This window comes from Lemur catta, chromosome 6, assembly GCF_020740605.2.
Source record: "Lemur catta isolate mLemCat1 chromosome 6, mLemCat1.pri, whole genome shotgun sequence".
Lineage (NCBI taxonomy): Eukaryota > Metazoa > Chordata > Mammalia > Primates > Lemuridae > Lemur > Lemur catta.
In genome coordinates this window covers 97,454,353-97,471,735 of record NC_059133.1, presented here as the reverse complement: position 1 = coordinate 97,471,735, position 17,383 = coordinate 97,454,353, and the positions used below count along the sequence as shown (strand labels likewise).

At 44.1% G+C, this 17,383-nt stretch overlaps 1 protein-coding gene across 1 annotated transcript in view; it reads left to right on the top strand.

The window, feature by feature from the left end:
* Positions 1–16,600, top strand: part of LOC123640179 (cat eye syndrome critical region protein 2) — a 50,401-nt gene extending 33,801 nt beyond the window's left edge. The window contains exons 9-18 of the mRNA XM_045554637.1: positions 5,180–5,309; positions 6,131–6,168; positions 6,253–6,344; positions 6,572–6,698; positions 7,605–7,993; positions 8,976–9,107; positions 9,296–10,139; positions 12,431–13,853; positions 15,035–15,146; positions 16,109–16,600. Coding sequence (XP_045410593.1) covers positions 5,180–5,309; positions 6,131–6,168; positions 6,253–6,344; positions 6,572–6,698; positions 7,605–7,993; positions 8,976–9,107; positions 9,296–10,139; positions 12,431–13,853; positions 15,035–15,146; positions 16,109–16,114 — 3,293 coding nt within the window. The 3' untranslated portion in view covers positions 16,115–16,600. The remainder of the gene's footprint in view (positions 1–5,179; positions 5,310–6,130; positions 6,169–6,252; positions 6,345–6,571; positions 6,699–7,604; positions 7,994–8,975; positions 9,108–9,295; positions 10,140–12,430; positions 13,854–15,034; positions 15,147–16,108) is intronic.
* Positions 16,601–17,383: the final 783 nt, after the last annotated feature.

Genomic DNA, 17,383 nt, shown 5'->3' with positions numbered 1-17,383 from the left:
GAAAACACAGAAGCCAGAAAGTGGAAACAACTTAAGTGTCTATCGGTGGATGAATAAATAAACAAAATGTGGTATATACTTATGATGGAATATCAGTATTATTCAGCTTCAAAAAGGAGTGAAATTCTGAAACATGCTACACATAGATAAACCTTAAAGATATTAGGCTAAGTGAAATCAGCGAAGACACAAAGGGACAAATACTGTATACTAGAGGCTGAGTGAGAAGGAAATGGGGAGTTAGTGTTTAATGCATATAGAGTTTCTGTTTGGGGTGATGAAAAAGTTCTGGAATTGGATCATTGCTTATGTAGATAATGTACTCTTAACATGATTAAGGCAGTACATTTTATGTATTTTTTACCAAAAATTTAAAAAGCCACAACAGAAAAAAATAAAGGGGAAAATAAATGTACTGCTGTTGATTAGGATAGTCTTTGTACATAAAAAAATGTTGCAAGACTGGGTTATGACCTGAGTATTCATGCTGAGTCAGAGAAGTCAGTAGGGTTATAGACATTATTGAAACTAACTCATTCTGTCAGTATGGTTGATAACCTAAACATTCTATTTCAGATAATGGAAATCCTACTTATATTATCTATATGTCATGTACATGTATGTTACATTATTTAAATTTTCTGTGTACCTATGATCAGAAGAAGTTTTAGTTACCTAATAACTGCATAAGTATCCATCTGAAGAGCTTAGCTTAATTCTTTACCACAAGAAGGAGCCAGAAGGTAGAACTGGAACTGAAAAGGGCAGACGGGGTGGGTGGGGAGTGGTCAGTCTCAGGACTCTGCCTTTGATCAGGGAGTGTTGGTCATAGATAAATTCCTGCTGAAAAGGAATAAGCAATTAGAATTTCAAAGCACATGAGGAACCTCCATTGTGAACAATAGTTGGCTGCAAAAAAAAGAAATATATTTTGCGTTATAAAAAAGAAGGAATTCTGGCCGGGCGTGGTGGCTCACGCCTGTAATCCTAGCACTCTGGGAGGCCGAGGCGGGTGGATCGCTCGAGGTCAGGAGTTCGAGACCAGCCTGAGCAAGAGTGAGACCCCGTCTCTACTAAAAATAGAAAGAAATTATCTGGCCAACTAAAAATATATATAGAAAAAATTAGCTGGGCATGGTGGCGCATGCCTGTAGTCCCAGCTACTCGGGAGGCTGAGGCAGTAGGATTGCTTAAGCCCAGGAGTTTGAGGTTGCTGTGAGCTAGGCTGACGCCACGGCACTCACTCTAGCCAGGGCAACAAAGTGACACTCTGTCTCAAAGAAAAAACAAAACAGAAACCTCAAGTGAGTAAACATCAAATATGTTACAAATTCATGAGTTCAGGCCGGGCGCGGTGGCTCACGCCTGTAATCCTAGCACTCTGGGAGGCCGAGGTGGGAGGATCGCTCTAGGTCAGGAGTTCGAGACCAGCCTGAGCAAGAGCGAAACCCCATCTCTACTAAAAATAGAAAGAAATTATATGGCCAACTAAAACATATATATACATAAAAATTAGCCGGGCATGGTGGCGCATGCCTGTAGTCCCAGCTACTCGGGAGGCTGAGGCAGTAGGATCACTTGAGCCCAGGAGTTTGAGGTTGCTGTGAGTTAGGCTGACGCCATGGCACTCACTCTAGCCTGGGCAACGCAGCGAGACTCTGTCTCAAAAAAAAAATTCCTGAGTTCATAATACTTGTTAAAAATGTCACTTTAGGAAATTGATAAAACAACTTGTTCTGAAAACTAATAGTAAAATAGAATCAAAGAACCAAGCCTTTTTGTTACATACTCTATTTTAGAATATATAAATAATTGATTAGGAAAAGAAGAATTTGGTCAATGAATGCAGCAGGAATAATAATTAGAAGAACAAGTAATGAAAACATGGGTTAAGGCAAAGCTTTTCCCAACCCAGGCTTTCAGGAAATGATTAAGGCCTAGTGCTGTAAAGAAGAGGTCAGCTGACTTTTTCTGTCAAGGTCCATGTGGTAAATACTTTTGGCTTCTAAGTCATACAGGGCTTTGTTCCAGTAAAACTTTATTTACAAAGCGGATAGCTGCCCTACGTGCTGCAGTTTGTTGCCTGCAGGCCCCTGCCCTAATAACATACATTGTATGTGATGAATTAATCTCTCTCCTATGCATCTTGAGAGGGGCTAGATATATACTATCTGTAGAAGGAATGAGAAAATAGTCGCTCATATAATCTCTGCAGGTTAATTCTGTCTTGGAACTCTGTTTAATCATCAGAGGCTACTAAAAGCGTTGAGTAAAAGACGGATGAGATACTTCATAATGGAAAGATCAGGCTGCCAGCTCCTGAAAACACTGATAAAATTTGACATCGTGGCTCACGCCTGTAATCCCAGCATTTTGGGAAGCCAAGGCAGGAGTTCAAGACCAGCCTGAGAAACATAGTGCAATTCCATATCTACAAAAACTGAAAAAATTAGCTGGGTGTGGTGGTGTGCACCTATAGTCCCAGGTAACAAGGGAGGCTGAGGCAGGAGGATCACTTGAGCCCAGGAGTTTGAGGTTGCTGTGAGCTATGATCACACCACTGTACTCTAGCCTGGGCAACAAAGCAAGACTCTGTCCCAAAAAATAATAATAATTGACATCACAAAAAGAGATAACCAGATATAACCAGATTTATTTCTCTTGATATACAATGAGATAAAAAGTACACAGCACCATGTATGAAATGTTATTGCCCAAAAAAGTCAAATTTGTTTCATCAAAGCCTCTAGATGTAACTGCCAGTTTATAGGAAATACAAGGGTTAGGGGAACACATTGATACCGCATTGAGGATGCCATCAGCTACATCCAGAACGTGGGAAATGCTACAATGCCAGCATAACGCAGTCTTTCCAATGAACAAATTTTGAGGATGCTTGTTAGAAATTCAAGATTTAAGAGACATAGCCACCAAATGCAGTATATGGACCGTTTTGAATCCGATTCGAACAAACCAACTTTTAAAAAAACATTACAGGGCAAGTGGAAAAATTTGATCCCTGACTCAGTATTTGCTATTACAAATCTATGGATCTTGCTAAGCTGTTCCTAAAATTCATGTACAAGAGCAAAGGGCCATGGATAGCCAAGATAACTTTCAAAAACAATATGGGATGAAATCTACAGTGCAGGAGAGGAAATGGTATTGGTATAGAGATAGACAGTGAGGCCAGAAACAGACCTTGGGAGAGAATGTGGGTTTTTCAAAAAGTGGTGAGGGTGGGTGTGGTGACTCGTACCTGTAGCCACAGCTACTGGAGAGGCTGAGGCAGGAGTGTGACTTGAGCCCAGGGTTGAGTGTGCAGTGCACTAAGGTCAGGCCTCTGCCTCCCGCCTGGCCGAGACCCTGTCTCTTTAAAAAAAAAAAAAAGGTGGTACTAACTTGTTTGTTATAGGGGAGGAAAGTACATGCTTATGTAAGAGTAAACAGATACCCAAAAGGCCAAAACCTTTTTGAAGACGATAAGGTGAATTTAAGATATTAAGAAAGAATGTAAGTACAAAACTTACATATGACAAAAACACTGTAAACAAAGTCAAAAGACAAACCATGGAGTGGAAGAAGATAATTTTAACGTTTAATCAAAGACTTTATTATCCAGATTATTTAAAGCACTTCTCTCAATCAATGTGAACTCTGACAATACATGGGAATGAAAAGGAGGCAAAGTATATAAGCAGGAAATTCACAGAAGAGAGCACTAAATGCCCAGTAAACATGAAAATATGTTCAGTATCACTCCAATCTGGAAAATACAAATGAAAACATCAAAATTCTATATTATACCCATCAGTTTGGCAAAAATGCAACTGTTTTATCATAGTATGAGTAACTGATTGCTGTTTGAAGAGTAGATACAAACTTTTGGATAGCACTTTTTGAAAGGGCCTTATAGTTTCTCTATGTACTTTATACTCATAGTAATTACTGCCTGGTGATTCCACTGCTGAGTTTGTCTCCGAGAGAACCCTTACACGTACGCCTGAGAAGACATGTTTTTAAAAACATCACTATAGCATTATTTACAAAATTCTGAGGTTGGAATCAATTAGATAATGGATTGTGAAGCTGTGCATGATCATACAATGAATGCTGTGTTGACTTTACTAAGACAAACTTTCAGATTGACAGAGTAATTTACACTTTAAACTTGAAGTTGTTCTTTTTTTCTTCCTAAAAAATATTAAAAGTTGGTGATAGTAAAGTGCTTTTGATTAAAGCAGATAAGATTACTCTAAATTTATAAATGAAAATAATTTAGGAACATAAACACAAGTCAAAGGGAGCTTGAAGGGAGAGCACTTGGCAGGTCCTGTCGTGCTGACGGCAGTGGGCAGGCGTGGAGCTTATTCCTCACGGAACAGGAACTGGAATTGGTGGAGCAAATAGAGGCTCTACCCTGGCTTCTCCTCACTGCCATTTTTGTGTCTTGCTGTCTGATAGTGTTGTGTTGTTCATCTCTCTGCCTGTCCTTTGCTCCTGACCTCTTTGTTCTTGCTAGCAGCAAGTGCCCCATTAGGCCAGGAGTAGAATGCCAAGTGTGTTTCTCACGGCCATGGCTGGGAGCCAGAAGAAAAGCCATCCCTGCCTTCCAGCTCCTCGCCAACTCCATCTGGCATCTTTCCCTTGTTCCCAGCCAAACTTCTTACTACCACTGGCAGTAGGGGCCTGCTGCCCCAGTGGGGGTAGGTGGAGAGCAGACAGCTGGTGTGCATGGACACCTTTGTAAATGCAGAAGCTCAGGGGCTTGAGTGTGCACGTAGAGAATCCTGTGCGTGTTCAGACTGAGAGTCTGGTCCTAAAAAAGGTGTTTCTTTTTTGAGAGAAAGAGAAGAAAGGTCTCTCTTTTTCTTCTACTTTCATTTTTCTGTTTTCTTCTGCCTTGCTCCCTTCCCTCCTCCCCACCCTGGGCATCTTCATCCTCCAACTTGAGCTCAGTATGAGGAAACAGGTCCCACTAGTTGGTAATTTGCATGAAGCGTTCCACCTATAGAAACATCATAATTACCAAAAAGAGAGTGGCAAAGGGAACAGACATAATTTTGTGATACTGCTTTGGTGGTCTTCATTCTTCCTTCTCTCACAATGATTAATGAACATGTAATTGTCTAGAGTGTACTGAGCTCACTCACGCCCCCATGCTGTGTGTTCACTGTAGATCGCGCTAAGAGGAGAAAGCTCAGGGAAGAAAGGGCGTGGCTGCTGGCACAAGGGAAGGAGCTCCCTCCAGAACTTTCCCATCTGGACCCCAGTTCCCCCATGAGGGAAGGAAAAAAGACCAAGCACCTGTGAGTATTTAATAACAACAACAGTAGCAATTGGTGACATTTATTAAGCGCTGCAGTACTGCTGAGCACGTTTCTCATTGAATCCTTTTGACAACCCCATGTGGCAGGTAACAGTGTCACCACTTGAAAGGTGAGAAAACATAGCGAGTGACAGCGGTGGGCATCAGACTCACCTTGGTAGCCAAAGGGCTACCTCTAGTGCCCTTTCCTGCCACGCACACACAGACACTCTGAGCCCTCTGACCTTCTTGCCATCACATGCCAAAGCAGCACAAGTGAGACTTTGACACAAAGCTCCGCTTTCCCCCGCCCTTTGATTTAATGGATCACGGTGAATGATTGTTATGTAAAATTGTTACTTGGAAATGTGAATAGCAGTTTACTCTTTTTAAAAAATTTACTTCTTAGGATGTTATTGTAGGTATCGTGTCTCCTTACTGAAAATTCAAGAGTCAAGTAAATATTCAGCATTCGCAAATTCATTCTATTGTGTGCTTTTTCGGATTATTTAGATCACAAAAATGAAGCCTGGTTAAGAATGTGCTATTAAATAACCAGTGTTATAGAATGATAAAGTTCTGGATCTAAATGATCCAGCCCCATCATTTTAGAGATGAGGGTAATGATATCCCCTTTTTTGCTGAGGTATACTGTCCCTCGTCTTGTTTGCAGAGAGTTTTATGAGTGTTACAGGCTTATCTAAAAACAAAAATTATTAGAACTATTCCCAATCTTAGTTCAGTCAGCTGTGTATCTCTGATTGACAGAGCTAAGAGAGGGTGGTCAGAGTTACTATTAATTTCTTATTTTGTGATTTACAGCTTTGAGTTGGATGACGATTTCACTGCCATGTATAAAGGTGAGTTCTCACTCAGCTATCATATTTCCTATAGAAGTATTCCTGTGTGAGTGTGTTGATGAATTTCTCTTCTTTGGCTCTCAGTTCTAGATGTGGTGAAGGCTCACAAGGATTCTTGGCCCTTTTTGGAACCTGTGGATGAATCTTATGCCCCTAACTATTATCAGATTATTAAGGTAGAGACTGTCTTTGCGATTGTACTTACTGTAGCATATGTATGTTTCTTGGGTTTTGTTGTTTGTGTCTTATTTTGTTTATGTGTTATTTCTTAAGGATCAGCATTGCTAGATATGTACCAGGTTCTTGAGCAACTCACAGTGTGATGATTTCTTTGCCTCATAGGGACTAGAAGATGTTTTTCTCTCCAGCATATTTTAATTAAAGAGTTATGTGTCCTATTTAGGTCCCCATGGATATTTCAAGCATGGAGAAGAAACTGAATGGAGGTTTATACTGTACCAAGGAGGAGTTTGTCAATGACATGAAGACTATGTTCAGGAATTGTCGAAAATATAATGGGGAAAGTAGTGGTAAGTGGGGAAGGAGTTTGCACCAGATGCACATCTGCCTGTACCTTTATAATCAAGAATAACATGGCTTCTCTTTCAGAAATACACATTCTACTGATTCAGACACTTTTTGAGAACTATGAACAGAATGTGTATTAAGAGCCCTGGGATTGGCCGTTACAGCCACTTACAAAGTGTGTGCCAGGAATTCTCTCCTGTCCCCTGGGACAAGTGGCTAACTGGGCACAGGTTATTTCTCATCCTAGAGGCTGGTCGGGATCTGGGTTGTACTGTACCTCTTTCACCACTGGCAGGGGTGAGCCTAGATGGAGCTCAGTGTAAAACCATTTGGAGAAGTCAGCATAGTAGGTCTCTAATATCAAGGTACAAATGGGCTCCAGGTGTACTTAACCTTGAAGTCATTTATGCATTAACTCAAGATGCCTTCTCTAAAAACTAAGCAGATTCAGTGATTACATTCAGTATTTCTTCAGTTTAGCCTTAAAAGAGTTAAAATTTGACTGATTTGAGATAATACTCCTGCAGTCACTGTCCCAGCCTTACAACATAAGCTGTTGTCTTCTTCACCTTGTGTCCATAGCTCTAAACATAATGTGCCATAACGGTGAATTAAAGTTTACCCCAGGCCAGGCACCGTGGCTCACACCTAAAACCCCAGTACTCTGGGAGGCGAAGGTGGGAGAATCATTTGAGCCCAGCTGTTCAAGGTTACGGTGATCTGGGATCACACCACTGCATTCCAGCATGGGTAACAGAGCAAGACCTGTCTTTTTTAAAACAAACAAAAAAAAACAAAAAAAAAAAAAAACCCCAAAAAACCCAAGCTTCACCCAGTTGCATCTTTTATTTATTAGAATTGGTTTTTGTGGCCTATAAAAATTATATTTACGTTATGTCTTTCTATAGAGTATACCAAGATGTCTGATAATTTAGAGAGGTGTTTCCATCGGGCAATGATGAAACATTTTCCTGGTGAAGATGGAGACACAGATGAAGAATTTTGGATCCGAGAGGATGAAAAGCGGGAGAGGAGACGGGGTCGGGCTGGACGAAGTGGTGGAAGCCATGTTTGGACCCGCTCCAGGGACTCCGAAGGGCCCAGCAGGAAACAGCAACCCGTGGAGAACGGAGGAAAGTCGTTGCCCCCTGCACGCCGAGCCACCGCCTCCGGGGATGAGCAGGGCGGCAGCTCCACACAGCCCCCTCGGGAAGCGGGCACCTCCAACGGCAGAGGCTTCGCTCGCCCCCTGCACTGTGGCGGGATGCCCAGCCAGGCACCCTTTTTAAACCAGATGGTAAGGAGCCGCTGCCATTCTGTTGTGGCTTCACCCAGTTGGTGAATTCATGGGGATGTAGAGGATATTCAGTCGGCACTGCTTACAAAATCATTTTGTATGTAGACAGTTTCTTTTTTCCCATTAGTCCTTTATTTTATTTTATTTTATTTTATTTTACTTTACTTTACTTTACTTTACTTTACTTTATTTTATTTTATTTTATTTTATTTTATTTTTTTATGTTTTGAGACAGAGTCTCACTCCGTTGCCCTGAGTACAGTGCCATGGTGTCAGCCTAGCTCACAGCAACCTCAAACTCCTGGGCTGAATTTGATCCTCCTGCCTCAACCTCTCAAGTAGCTGGGACTACAAGTAGCGCACACCACCACACCTGGCTAATTTTTTCTATTTTTAGTAAATGTGGAGTCTAACTCTTGCTCAAGCTGGTCTCAAGCTCCTGAGCTCAAGCAGTCCTCCCTCCTCGGCCTCCCAGAGTGTTGGGATTATAGGCGTGAGCCACCGCACCCTGGCGTTTTATTTATTTTAAATCCTCCTTTTTCTCAATAATTTGAATCATGTATTCTCAATGTGGGCAAAAATTGTGATAAGCAACTTAACTCTTTGTGTTTTTGATATATAAGAGGTACATTATATCTGTGGTGGTAAAATTTCATGGGAGGGGACGGTTGGGGGGAAATGGCTAAAAAGGCTGCTTGTTGGGGGGGGGACCTGTAGGGAAGGTTAGTAAAAAAAAGATTGAGAAACACCGACTTAATCCTGTGTTTCCTGGGGAGGAAGAGGGAAATCGCTCTGGCTCAGGGGCCGGTCCTGTGCAGGGGAGCCAACGAGCTCGCAGTCTCCCCTCTCTGCCACTGCGTGCTGAGTCCTTAGTCGTCTGTGCTCTTTTAGCAGTAGGCTCATCCTCAGGAAAACCGCTTCTCAACGTCATACCTATGCTTTTTCTTTTCCCCCCTTGTTTGCTTTACTCGATGCTTCCCAGAGGCCAACAGTACCAGGAACATTTGGTCCTCTTCGAGGATCAGATCCTACCAGTTTATATGGTTCCTCCGGAGTCTCAGAACCACACCCTGGAGAGCCTGTTGTACAACAGCATCAACCTTTTTCCATGCAGGTAAGCAGCCTACTCAGAGCATGCAAGTGCAAAGGGTGAGTCTCAGAAATACAGTCTGTTCCCAGGTTAAATTCAGTTTATTGTCTCTTGTCATGAAGAGTTTGTCTCCATAGACGTAGCACATTACAGGGTCTGTCTTGCTCTGTGATTCTGGTTAACTCTGCTGTGTGCCCTTTTCTTGTTGCCAGCCTCCAGTTGGAATTAACAGCCACCGAGGACCCGGGCTAGGCCCGCCCGAAGACAAGCAAATGTGTGGAGGGCTGGCTCACCTTTCTAACATGGCACCACATCCTGGATCCTTGCAGCTTGGGCAGATGAGTGGCCCTAGTCAGGATGGAAACTTGTATCCTCCAGCTCAATTCCAGCCAGGATTTATTCCTCCCAGGCATGGTGGGGTTCCGGCCCGACCCCCAGACTTTCCTGAAAGCACAGAAATTCCTCCCAGCCACGTGTATCGATCATACAAGTACCTGAATCGAGTACACTCTGCTGTCTGGAATGGGAACCATGGTGCTACTGCTAACCCAGGACCCTTGGGGCCAGATGAGAAGCCTCTCTTAGGTCCAGGACCCTCTCACCAGCCTCGCACTCTTGGTCACATGATGGATTCCCGAGTGATGAGACCACCTATCCCCCCAAGCCAGTGGACTGAACAATCAAGTTTTCTACCTCATGGAGTTCCTTCTTCAGGGTATATACGACCACCCTGTAAGTCTGCTGGACATCGGTTACAGCCACCTCCAGCACCAAGTTCCCTGTTTGGAGCACCCTCCCAGGCTCTGCGGGGGGTGCAGGGAGGGGACTCCATGATGGACAGCCCAGAGATGATCGCCATGCAGCAGCTGTCCTCCCGGGTCTGCCCACCAGGTGTGCCTTACCACCCCCACCAGCCTGCTCCCCCGCATATACCTGGCCCTTTCCCACAGGTAGCTCACTCAGCATCAGTCAGTGTGCCAGCCCCAAAGCCTGCCTTGGGCAACCCTGGGAGGTCACAGGATAACAGTGAAACACCAGAGCCTGAGAATGACCGAGGTAATTCACATTGTCACTTTCATCTGACTTGTGGCTCTTTAAGCTGATATTTCATGAGTAATCTTCTCACACAGACTATCAAAGCAATGGAAACTGGTTTTCAGCCTCTTTTTCTTAAACTACTCAGGGTTGGGCCAGTCATAGCACCTGTTTTGGTCTGAAGACCCCAGAGCCTTTCTGCTGATGATAATGGTAGCTGCACAGATAGGCACCCGCTGAGCTAGGCACTGTTTGAGAATTTTATATACATTAACTCATTCAGTTCTCAGGACAAGCCTTTGAGGTAGCTACGTCATTACCCTTGTTTTTACAGATGGAAAATCCAAGGCACAGAGTAATGGAATATTTGTTCTTGTCCAGTTAGTAAGTAATGAAGCTGAGATTTAAACCCAGGCAGGCCAGGTGGGGTGGCTCACAGGTGTAATCCTAACACTCTGGGAGGCCAAGGCGGGAAGGTCGCTTGAGCTCAGGAGTTCGAGACCAGCCTGAGCAAGAGCAAGAGCCCATCTCTTTTAAAAATAGAAAGAAATTAGCCGGACAACTAAAAGTGGAAAAAATTAGCTGAGCGTGGTGGCACAGGCCTGTAGTCCCAGCTAATCAGGAGGCTGAGGCAGGAGGAGGATCACTTGAGCCCAGGAGTTTGAGGTTGCTGTGAAGCTAGGCTGATGCCACGGCACTCTAGCCTGGGCAACAGAGCGAGAGACTGTCTCAAAAAAAAAAAAAAAAAAAAAAAAGGCAGATTAGCTCCAGCTTCCATGCTTTTAACTGCTACATCATCATAATGCCTTTAAGAAAATCACTGTCTTGAAAGTTATCACTATGAAATAAGTTTTCAAATTCTAATTATTACCATCCTTTTATTCCTTGGATATATGTCTGTATCCACTAAGAATTACAAATTGTGAGATTAGGAAATTTTGAAGCAGTCTCTTACAAATCCCATTTAAGGGGAGTAAACATTAAACTGAAGGAGAAAGATGAAAAAAATACTTTGTGTAGTCAATGCTTATTTCTAGAATAGGTAGCTAGCATGTATTGTGTATAGTCTTACTCCTTACATAGCTAGAGAATGGAGATACTGGGACTTTGTAAAAGATGATGAAGAACCCACGTAAAATTGATGGCAGGCTTGGAACTCAAGCTTAACCGTTGGTTTATGGAAAGGCCTATCTTGTGAACACCAGCTCTAGCGGAATATATCTAATACTGGTTTCAAATGGTGTCTGGAATTCAGAGCTTTACAAGAATACCATTAGTTAAATCTTTGATAAGTCTGTTTAACAGTTGCTGAGTTTTATGTTGACTAAACAATGAAGAGTATGGTTTTAAATTTTTATTGTGCAATTTCAGCTTCAATTCACAGGTAGCCTGAGCTGTCTTAGTAGTTACTTTAAAAGTTTTTATGAATCTTAAATGTTTTCCTTAAGATCTGTTACCAGATTCATAATTTGATCACACCTAGACAACTCTGTCCTAGAAAGATTATTTTTATATATGTTTTTATATATATGTATATATCATACACATATAATGGTAGTCTTTTAATTTAAGACCATATTTTTGGGTTGATAAAATAGTAAGGTAAAATCTTCTGAGATTATAACCAAGCATTGGAGTCTAGCAAATTAATTTGATTGGGCTTATTAAATTTCTATAATATTCTAAACATGCCTTTTGAGTTGTAGTTTGTAGGCATCTTGCTTTTAAGACATCCAGACAAGAAGTACGTATTCATTCATTAAGCAAATCTTGGTTAAGATCCCACTTTGTGCGTGTACTGAGAGTACAGGGGCAACGTCCTTGCTGCTGTGGAGCTTATATTCTCAGGAGGCAGAATCGGGGATCTGGCCTTCCTGACTGCCTATCGTGCGCTGGTCTTTCTTACTGGGTCAATGTTTGGAGCTTCCCAGCCTGACCAGCAATTCTGATGACAGCCATACTCTCCTACCATGTTGCACATGCAGCTACCTAGAGTCCATAGCCATGACCCGTCTCTTGCCCTCTTACTCATCTGACTGTGACAACACAGGACGGAGGCTTCCATTCTCTGCACTTAAGAGTGGCTGCAGAGGTGCTAGGTTTTACCTTAGGTCCGTGAAAGTGGGGAAAGGAAGCGTGCAAGGACCGCAGCATCATGATCCCGTTCAGGGATTAGACATAATTTCCACATTAGGCTTGAATCACCATCCATCTCAACCCTGATTCTCAGGTTCTTTCATCACCACCTCCATTAATGTTGTCATTTCCACTACTGAATGACTCTTACTTTGCTCTCCCTCATTTTGCACTAGAGCCCTTGCCTGGACTTGAAGAGAAGCCAGCCAGCGTCGCTGCTTCCGAGGGAGGGGTATACCTCAAACAACTACCTCACCCTGCCCCTCCCCTGCAGCCCGACTGCAGCAGGCAGAGCTCACCACGAGAAAGGGAAACAGTGGTCCCAGAGCTCAAAAGTGACTCCTCAGAATCTGCGGACAACTGTAAAGCAGCAAAGAGCAAGACTGCCTGGCCCTCGGATAGCAGCTACACCAGTCCAGCCACCCAAGGGTGTCTCAGAGACCTCTCTGCTGTGGCAGACAGAGGGACTCTGCCCGAAAATGGAGTCGTCGGTGAAGCCTCTCCTTGTGGATCAGAGGGGAAGGGCCTTGGAGGCAGCAGTTCAGAAAAGCCGCTCTGCCCCAGAGGCAAAATGCAGGACGCCATGCCATGTACAGGACAGAACGCCACCACACCCCCCCACACAGACCCCAGTCTGATGGGAGGTGCTATAAGCCAGTTCTCTCCCTTGTACGTGCCTGGCCTGGAATACCCAAATTCAGCTGCGCATTATCACATCAATCCAGGCCTGCCAGGTTTGGGCCCCGTGGTGGGAGGGAAGTCGTCCTCAGTGTCCCACCCTCAGCATTTCCCTCCTAGGGGCTTTCAGTCTAACAGTCCTCATTCTGGAGTCTTTCCCCGGTATCGCCCGCACCAAGGCATGAGATACTCCTACCACCCACCACCTCAGCCTTCCTACCATCACTACCAGCGAACTCCTTATTATACCTGTCCGCAGGGCTTCTCTGACTGGCAGAGACCCCTCCACCCCCAGGGAAGCCCAGGTGGCCCCCCAGCCAGTCAGCCGCCCCCACCACCTTCCCTCTTCTCAGATAAGCATGCCGTGGCTAATCTGCAAGGCTGCGAGACCCTGAATGCTGCCTTAACTTCCCCAACCCGAATGGATGCAGTGGCTGCTAAAGTTGTCCCAACTGACGGGCAAAATCCTGGTCCAGAGGAAGAGAAGCTGGATGAGTCTATGGAGAGGCCGGAGAGTCCCAAAGAATTTTTAGACCTGGACAACCATAATGCGGCTACCAAGCGACAGAGTTCGTTATCAGCCAGCGATTATCTTTATGGAACTGCTCCTCCACCTCTGAGTTCAGGAATGGGTTTTGGTTCGCCTACTTTTCCACCCCATGGTGTGATGTTGCAAGCGGGGCCCCCTTATGCCCCCCAGCAGCCGGCCGGTCATCTCCAGCCCAGGGCTTACTCTGCTCCTGGGACAGCTCACCCCCCTCACTGTCCAGCGGCCGCCCAGCCCAATGGCCTCTCCCCGGAGGGCCCTGTCTACCGCTGCCAGGAAGAGGGCCTGGGTCACTTTCAAGCTGTGATGATGGAACAGATTGGCGGTGGAAGTGGAATAAGGGGACCTTTCCAGGAAATGTACAGACCATCAGGGTAAGATTGCATTAGGATTTGGGTTTTTTGGTGCCCTTTTTCTTTTTTTTTTTCCTTTTTTCTGGGGGGAAAAAAGAACGCATGGTATTCAGTGTGTATCCTCGATATTGAAAAATAATTAAAAAGAGATGTTAATTTTCAGAAGAAAAATGGCCTTAGGACCAAGAAAATCATATGAATCGTTGAATTTGGAAACTTCGTAGAAATTATGGGAGGCCCAGGCAGGAGGGTCACTTGAGGTCAGGAGAACGAGAGCCCCTCTCTACAGAAAATAGAAAAATTAGCTGGGTGTGGTGGCACGCGCCTGTAGTCCCAGCTACTTGGGAAGCTGAGGTAGGAGGATCGCTTGAGCCCAGGATTTTGAAGTTGCTGTGAGCTGTGATGATGCCACTGCACTCTACTTAGGGTGACCAAAAAAAAAAATGCAGAAATTGGTCTTCAAGCCCAATTTTATCTTTGACATTTAAGTGACTATTGAATTAGATTTTGATGTTATAAACTTGATAACCATAGTTTGAGAGCTGTAGGCAAGGCTGCCAACATTGCTACTGATTTCAGACACTCTGGCCAAGGTAAAATAGGTCTACTTTGGGGCATAGTGGAGATCATGTATAATATTAGAGTATTATTCTGTGTGTCTCATTTCTTCCCCAATCATTGAATAAAAGGGGTTTATCCAGAATTGGAACAAGTCAGCTACTACCTCCATGAGACTTCTTTCATAACATGCTTGTATAGTGATGCTTTTAAGACCCAGTTAGGTGATCAGCCGTCCAGGAAGTTTTCAAATTAATGATATGTAGAAGAGGGTTAGATGAAGTTATTTATATTAAAGTTATAAAGCCTAGTCTTAAAACCAAGACCATTCAACATAAAAACCAGTGTACTGCTGCTCCTCCATTTAACATTTTGCCATGATCCCAAAGTGCTGGGGTGACAGGCATGAGCCACCACGCCTGGCCTCTTGTGCTTTAGATTAAATGCTTGTCAGGAATACACACGGGTGGTGGTACTTGCTGCTCACTGCATCACACCAGGAGGGGGGATTGTCCCAGTATTGATGACTCCAGGTTTGATCACCTGGATAATTAAGGCATTGTCTTCATGATTGAAGGATTTCTCTTTCTTTGTAATTAATATGTCTTCATTAATTGTTAACGATTCCTTTCCTGTGGCTGTAGAATGCAGATGCATCCGGTCCAGTCGCAGGCCTCCTTCCCAAAGACCCCAGCACCAGCAGGATCGCAGGAGGAGCTGCCACCTCACAAGCCCCCAACACTTCCTCTGGATCAGGTAAGAATTTTTAAAAATTAAAGTTTTTCTTATTCCTCCATGTGGTAGGAAATAAGTACATGACCTCATTACCATTCTGAAAAAAACATTTTAATGTGTCCTATTGACACAGGAAGTTTTCCTGAAAAATTGTTCATGTGCTACAGGCAATCCAGGTAGATTCCCCTGAGACTGTGTTCTCCCAGCTGCCTTGGACAGCCAGAAAGGTCAAGAGCAGAGGCCACAGAAGTGACTTCTCTTGTATTCCTTTTACTTTTTTTTTTTTAAAGACAGGGTCTCACACTCTTGCCCAGGCTAGAGTAGAGTGCAATGGCATCATCATAGCTCACTGCATCCTTAAACTCCTGGCTTAGCCTCCCAGGTAGCTGGGCCTGTAAGTGAGGGGGACACCATGCCCAGCTAGTTTTTTCTACTTTTTTGTAGAGACTGGTCTTCCTGTATTGCCCAGGTGCCTGCTTTTCTGTAGTAACTAGCTGTCTGGAGAATATTTAAAACACAGTTTTCCCAAATTTGGTACCAACATTTCTTTTGCCATGATCCCTGGTGTATTTTATCCTTCCCACCTACCTCATTTGGGAGGGACTGGTCATTCAGGTTTTAGAATGACAGTGGCTGCCTCTGAGTGCTGCTTCTCTGCCGGTCCTGTGCTAAGAGCTTCCACATGCAGTGTCTCATTTAACCCTTTCCTCAGCCCCGTAAAGTGATCGCTGTCATCAGCCTCACCATCAGCATGTCCTAGTGTGCAGGAAGTCCTGCCACTCTCTCAGTGGGGCTGGGGTCTGCAGCCGGAAGCCCAGGGCGCTGGAGCCCACCCCCTGGATGGGGACAGTGGTTGGTGAAGCACAATCATCCAGTTCTCCCAGATGCAAAGGAGCACAGAGAGCTCTTTGGCTTACTTTTTTAACAGCTCACACAATTCTTCATATTCTTTAAAATGTCTTTGTTTTCTCTGTTTCTCTCAGAGCTAGTCCAAGGAGAGGAATTAACCACCCAGGAAATGGAAAAGCTGCACATGAAGACTGGGACATGGAGAGCTGGGGATCGACCCTTGCGCATCTCTATTCCTGTCACCCTGCTCCATCCTTCATAGCGACTCACCGGCCGGAGCCATTCACGCCCGGAAGCACACTCCGTAGAACAGCCAGCAGAGGTCCTGGGTCCCGGATCACTTGTGTAGCTGGTATAGACAGTCGAGAAGAACAAGTGAATCTGAAGTTGATGACTTTTCCAAATCCTGAGACTCTTTTCAGGGAAAATCACTTTAAACTTGGGGGGGGGGGTGTACTCACGAATGGAGTGGTGCTTTTAAACTTTGATGAGCAGCTAAACTCAGGTATATATTTCGGGAAGGGACTACTCGTAGTATTAATGTTTTTGGAGCTGGGTCCAGTTTACAGAATTTTCATGTTGCCTTTTAAAATAATTTTTGTTGGTGGTGAATGTATTGTACATAAAGTGGGAAGGGTGGGTGGGGATGTGGAAGAAAGGGGAGTCTTAACTGTGGTGGGCACACAGCACTGGAGTGATCGTTATCTGTTTACAATCATGTCACACTGCATACCTGTGGGAGCTGGATAAGAGGGTAGGAAAGGTTTAATCTTACAATATGTCACTAACTGTGCTTCCTTAGTGGCTGGCCAGCCTTTCCGAGCGAACGGCCTGCCTTCTAAGCAGCCTGAGAGAGAACGGTTACACTGTCCCCTAACCATTTGTCTCGGTTTGGAGGCAGCGTGCTCTCCTGTGGCCTCCCAGAAGCTTCAACCTGCGAGAACGGGCTGCTCTCTCACTCTGGTGGTCCAAATCCTATATTTGAGAAAGCCGTGTCCCTGCCTGGTTTTGCCACCAGCTCTACCAGATAGTTGTAAACCAGTATCAGGAATTGGGATCACTAGGGTGTTTCACTTACTGAATCGTACTCTTCACACACCTGTCAGGACTGTGATCTAGAAGACATCACACAAAGCATTCTGGCATGAATCACACTTTGTGGAAGTGACTACTCAGGTTTGTGTATGTTAGTATCAATAAAGAAATTGCACAGGTTTGAATAGGAAAAATGTATTCTATAGATTGACAGTTTGAATTTAGGAATATTTCAGTATATATAGTTTTAATTCATTTTAAGTGAATCATAGTAAAATCAGTCATGGTGATTTAAAATAGTTATCAAGAACAAGTTCTTGGAAATTATTTCTTGTATCTGTGATAGGAAACAATTTTACAGTATTAAATTGCTT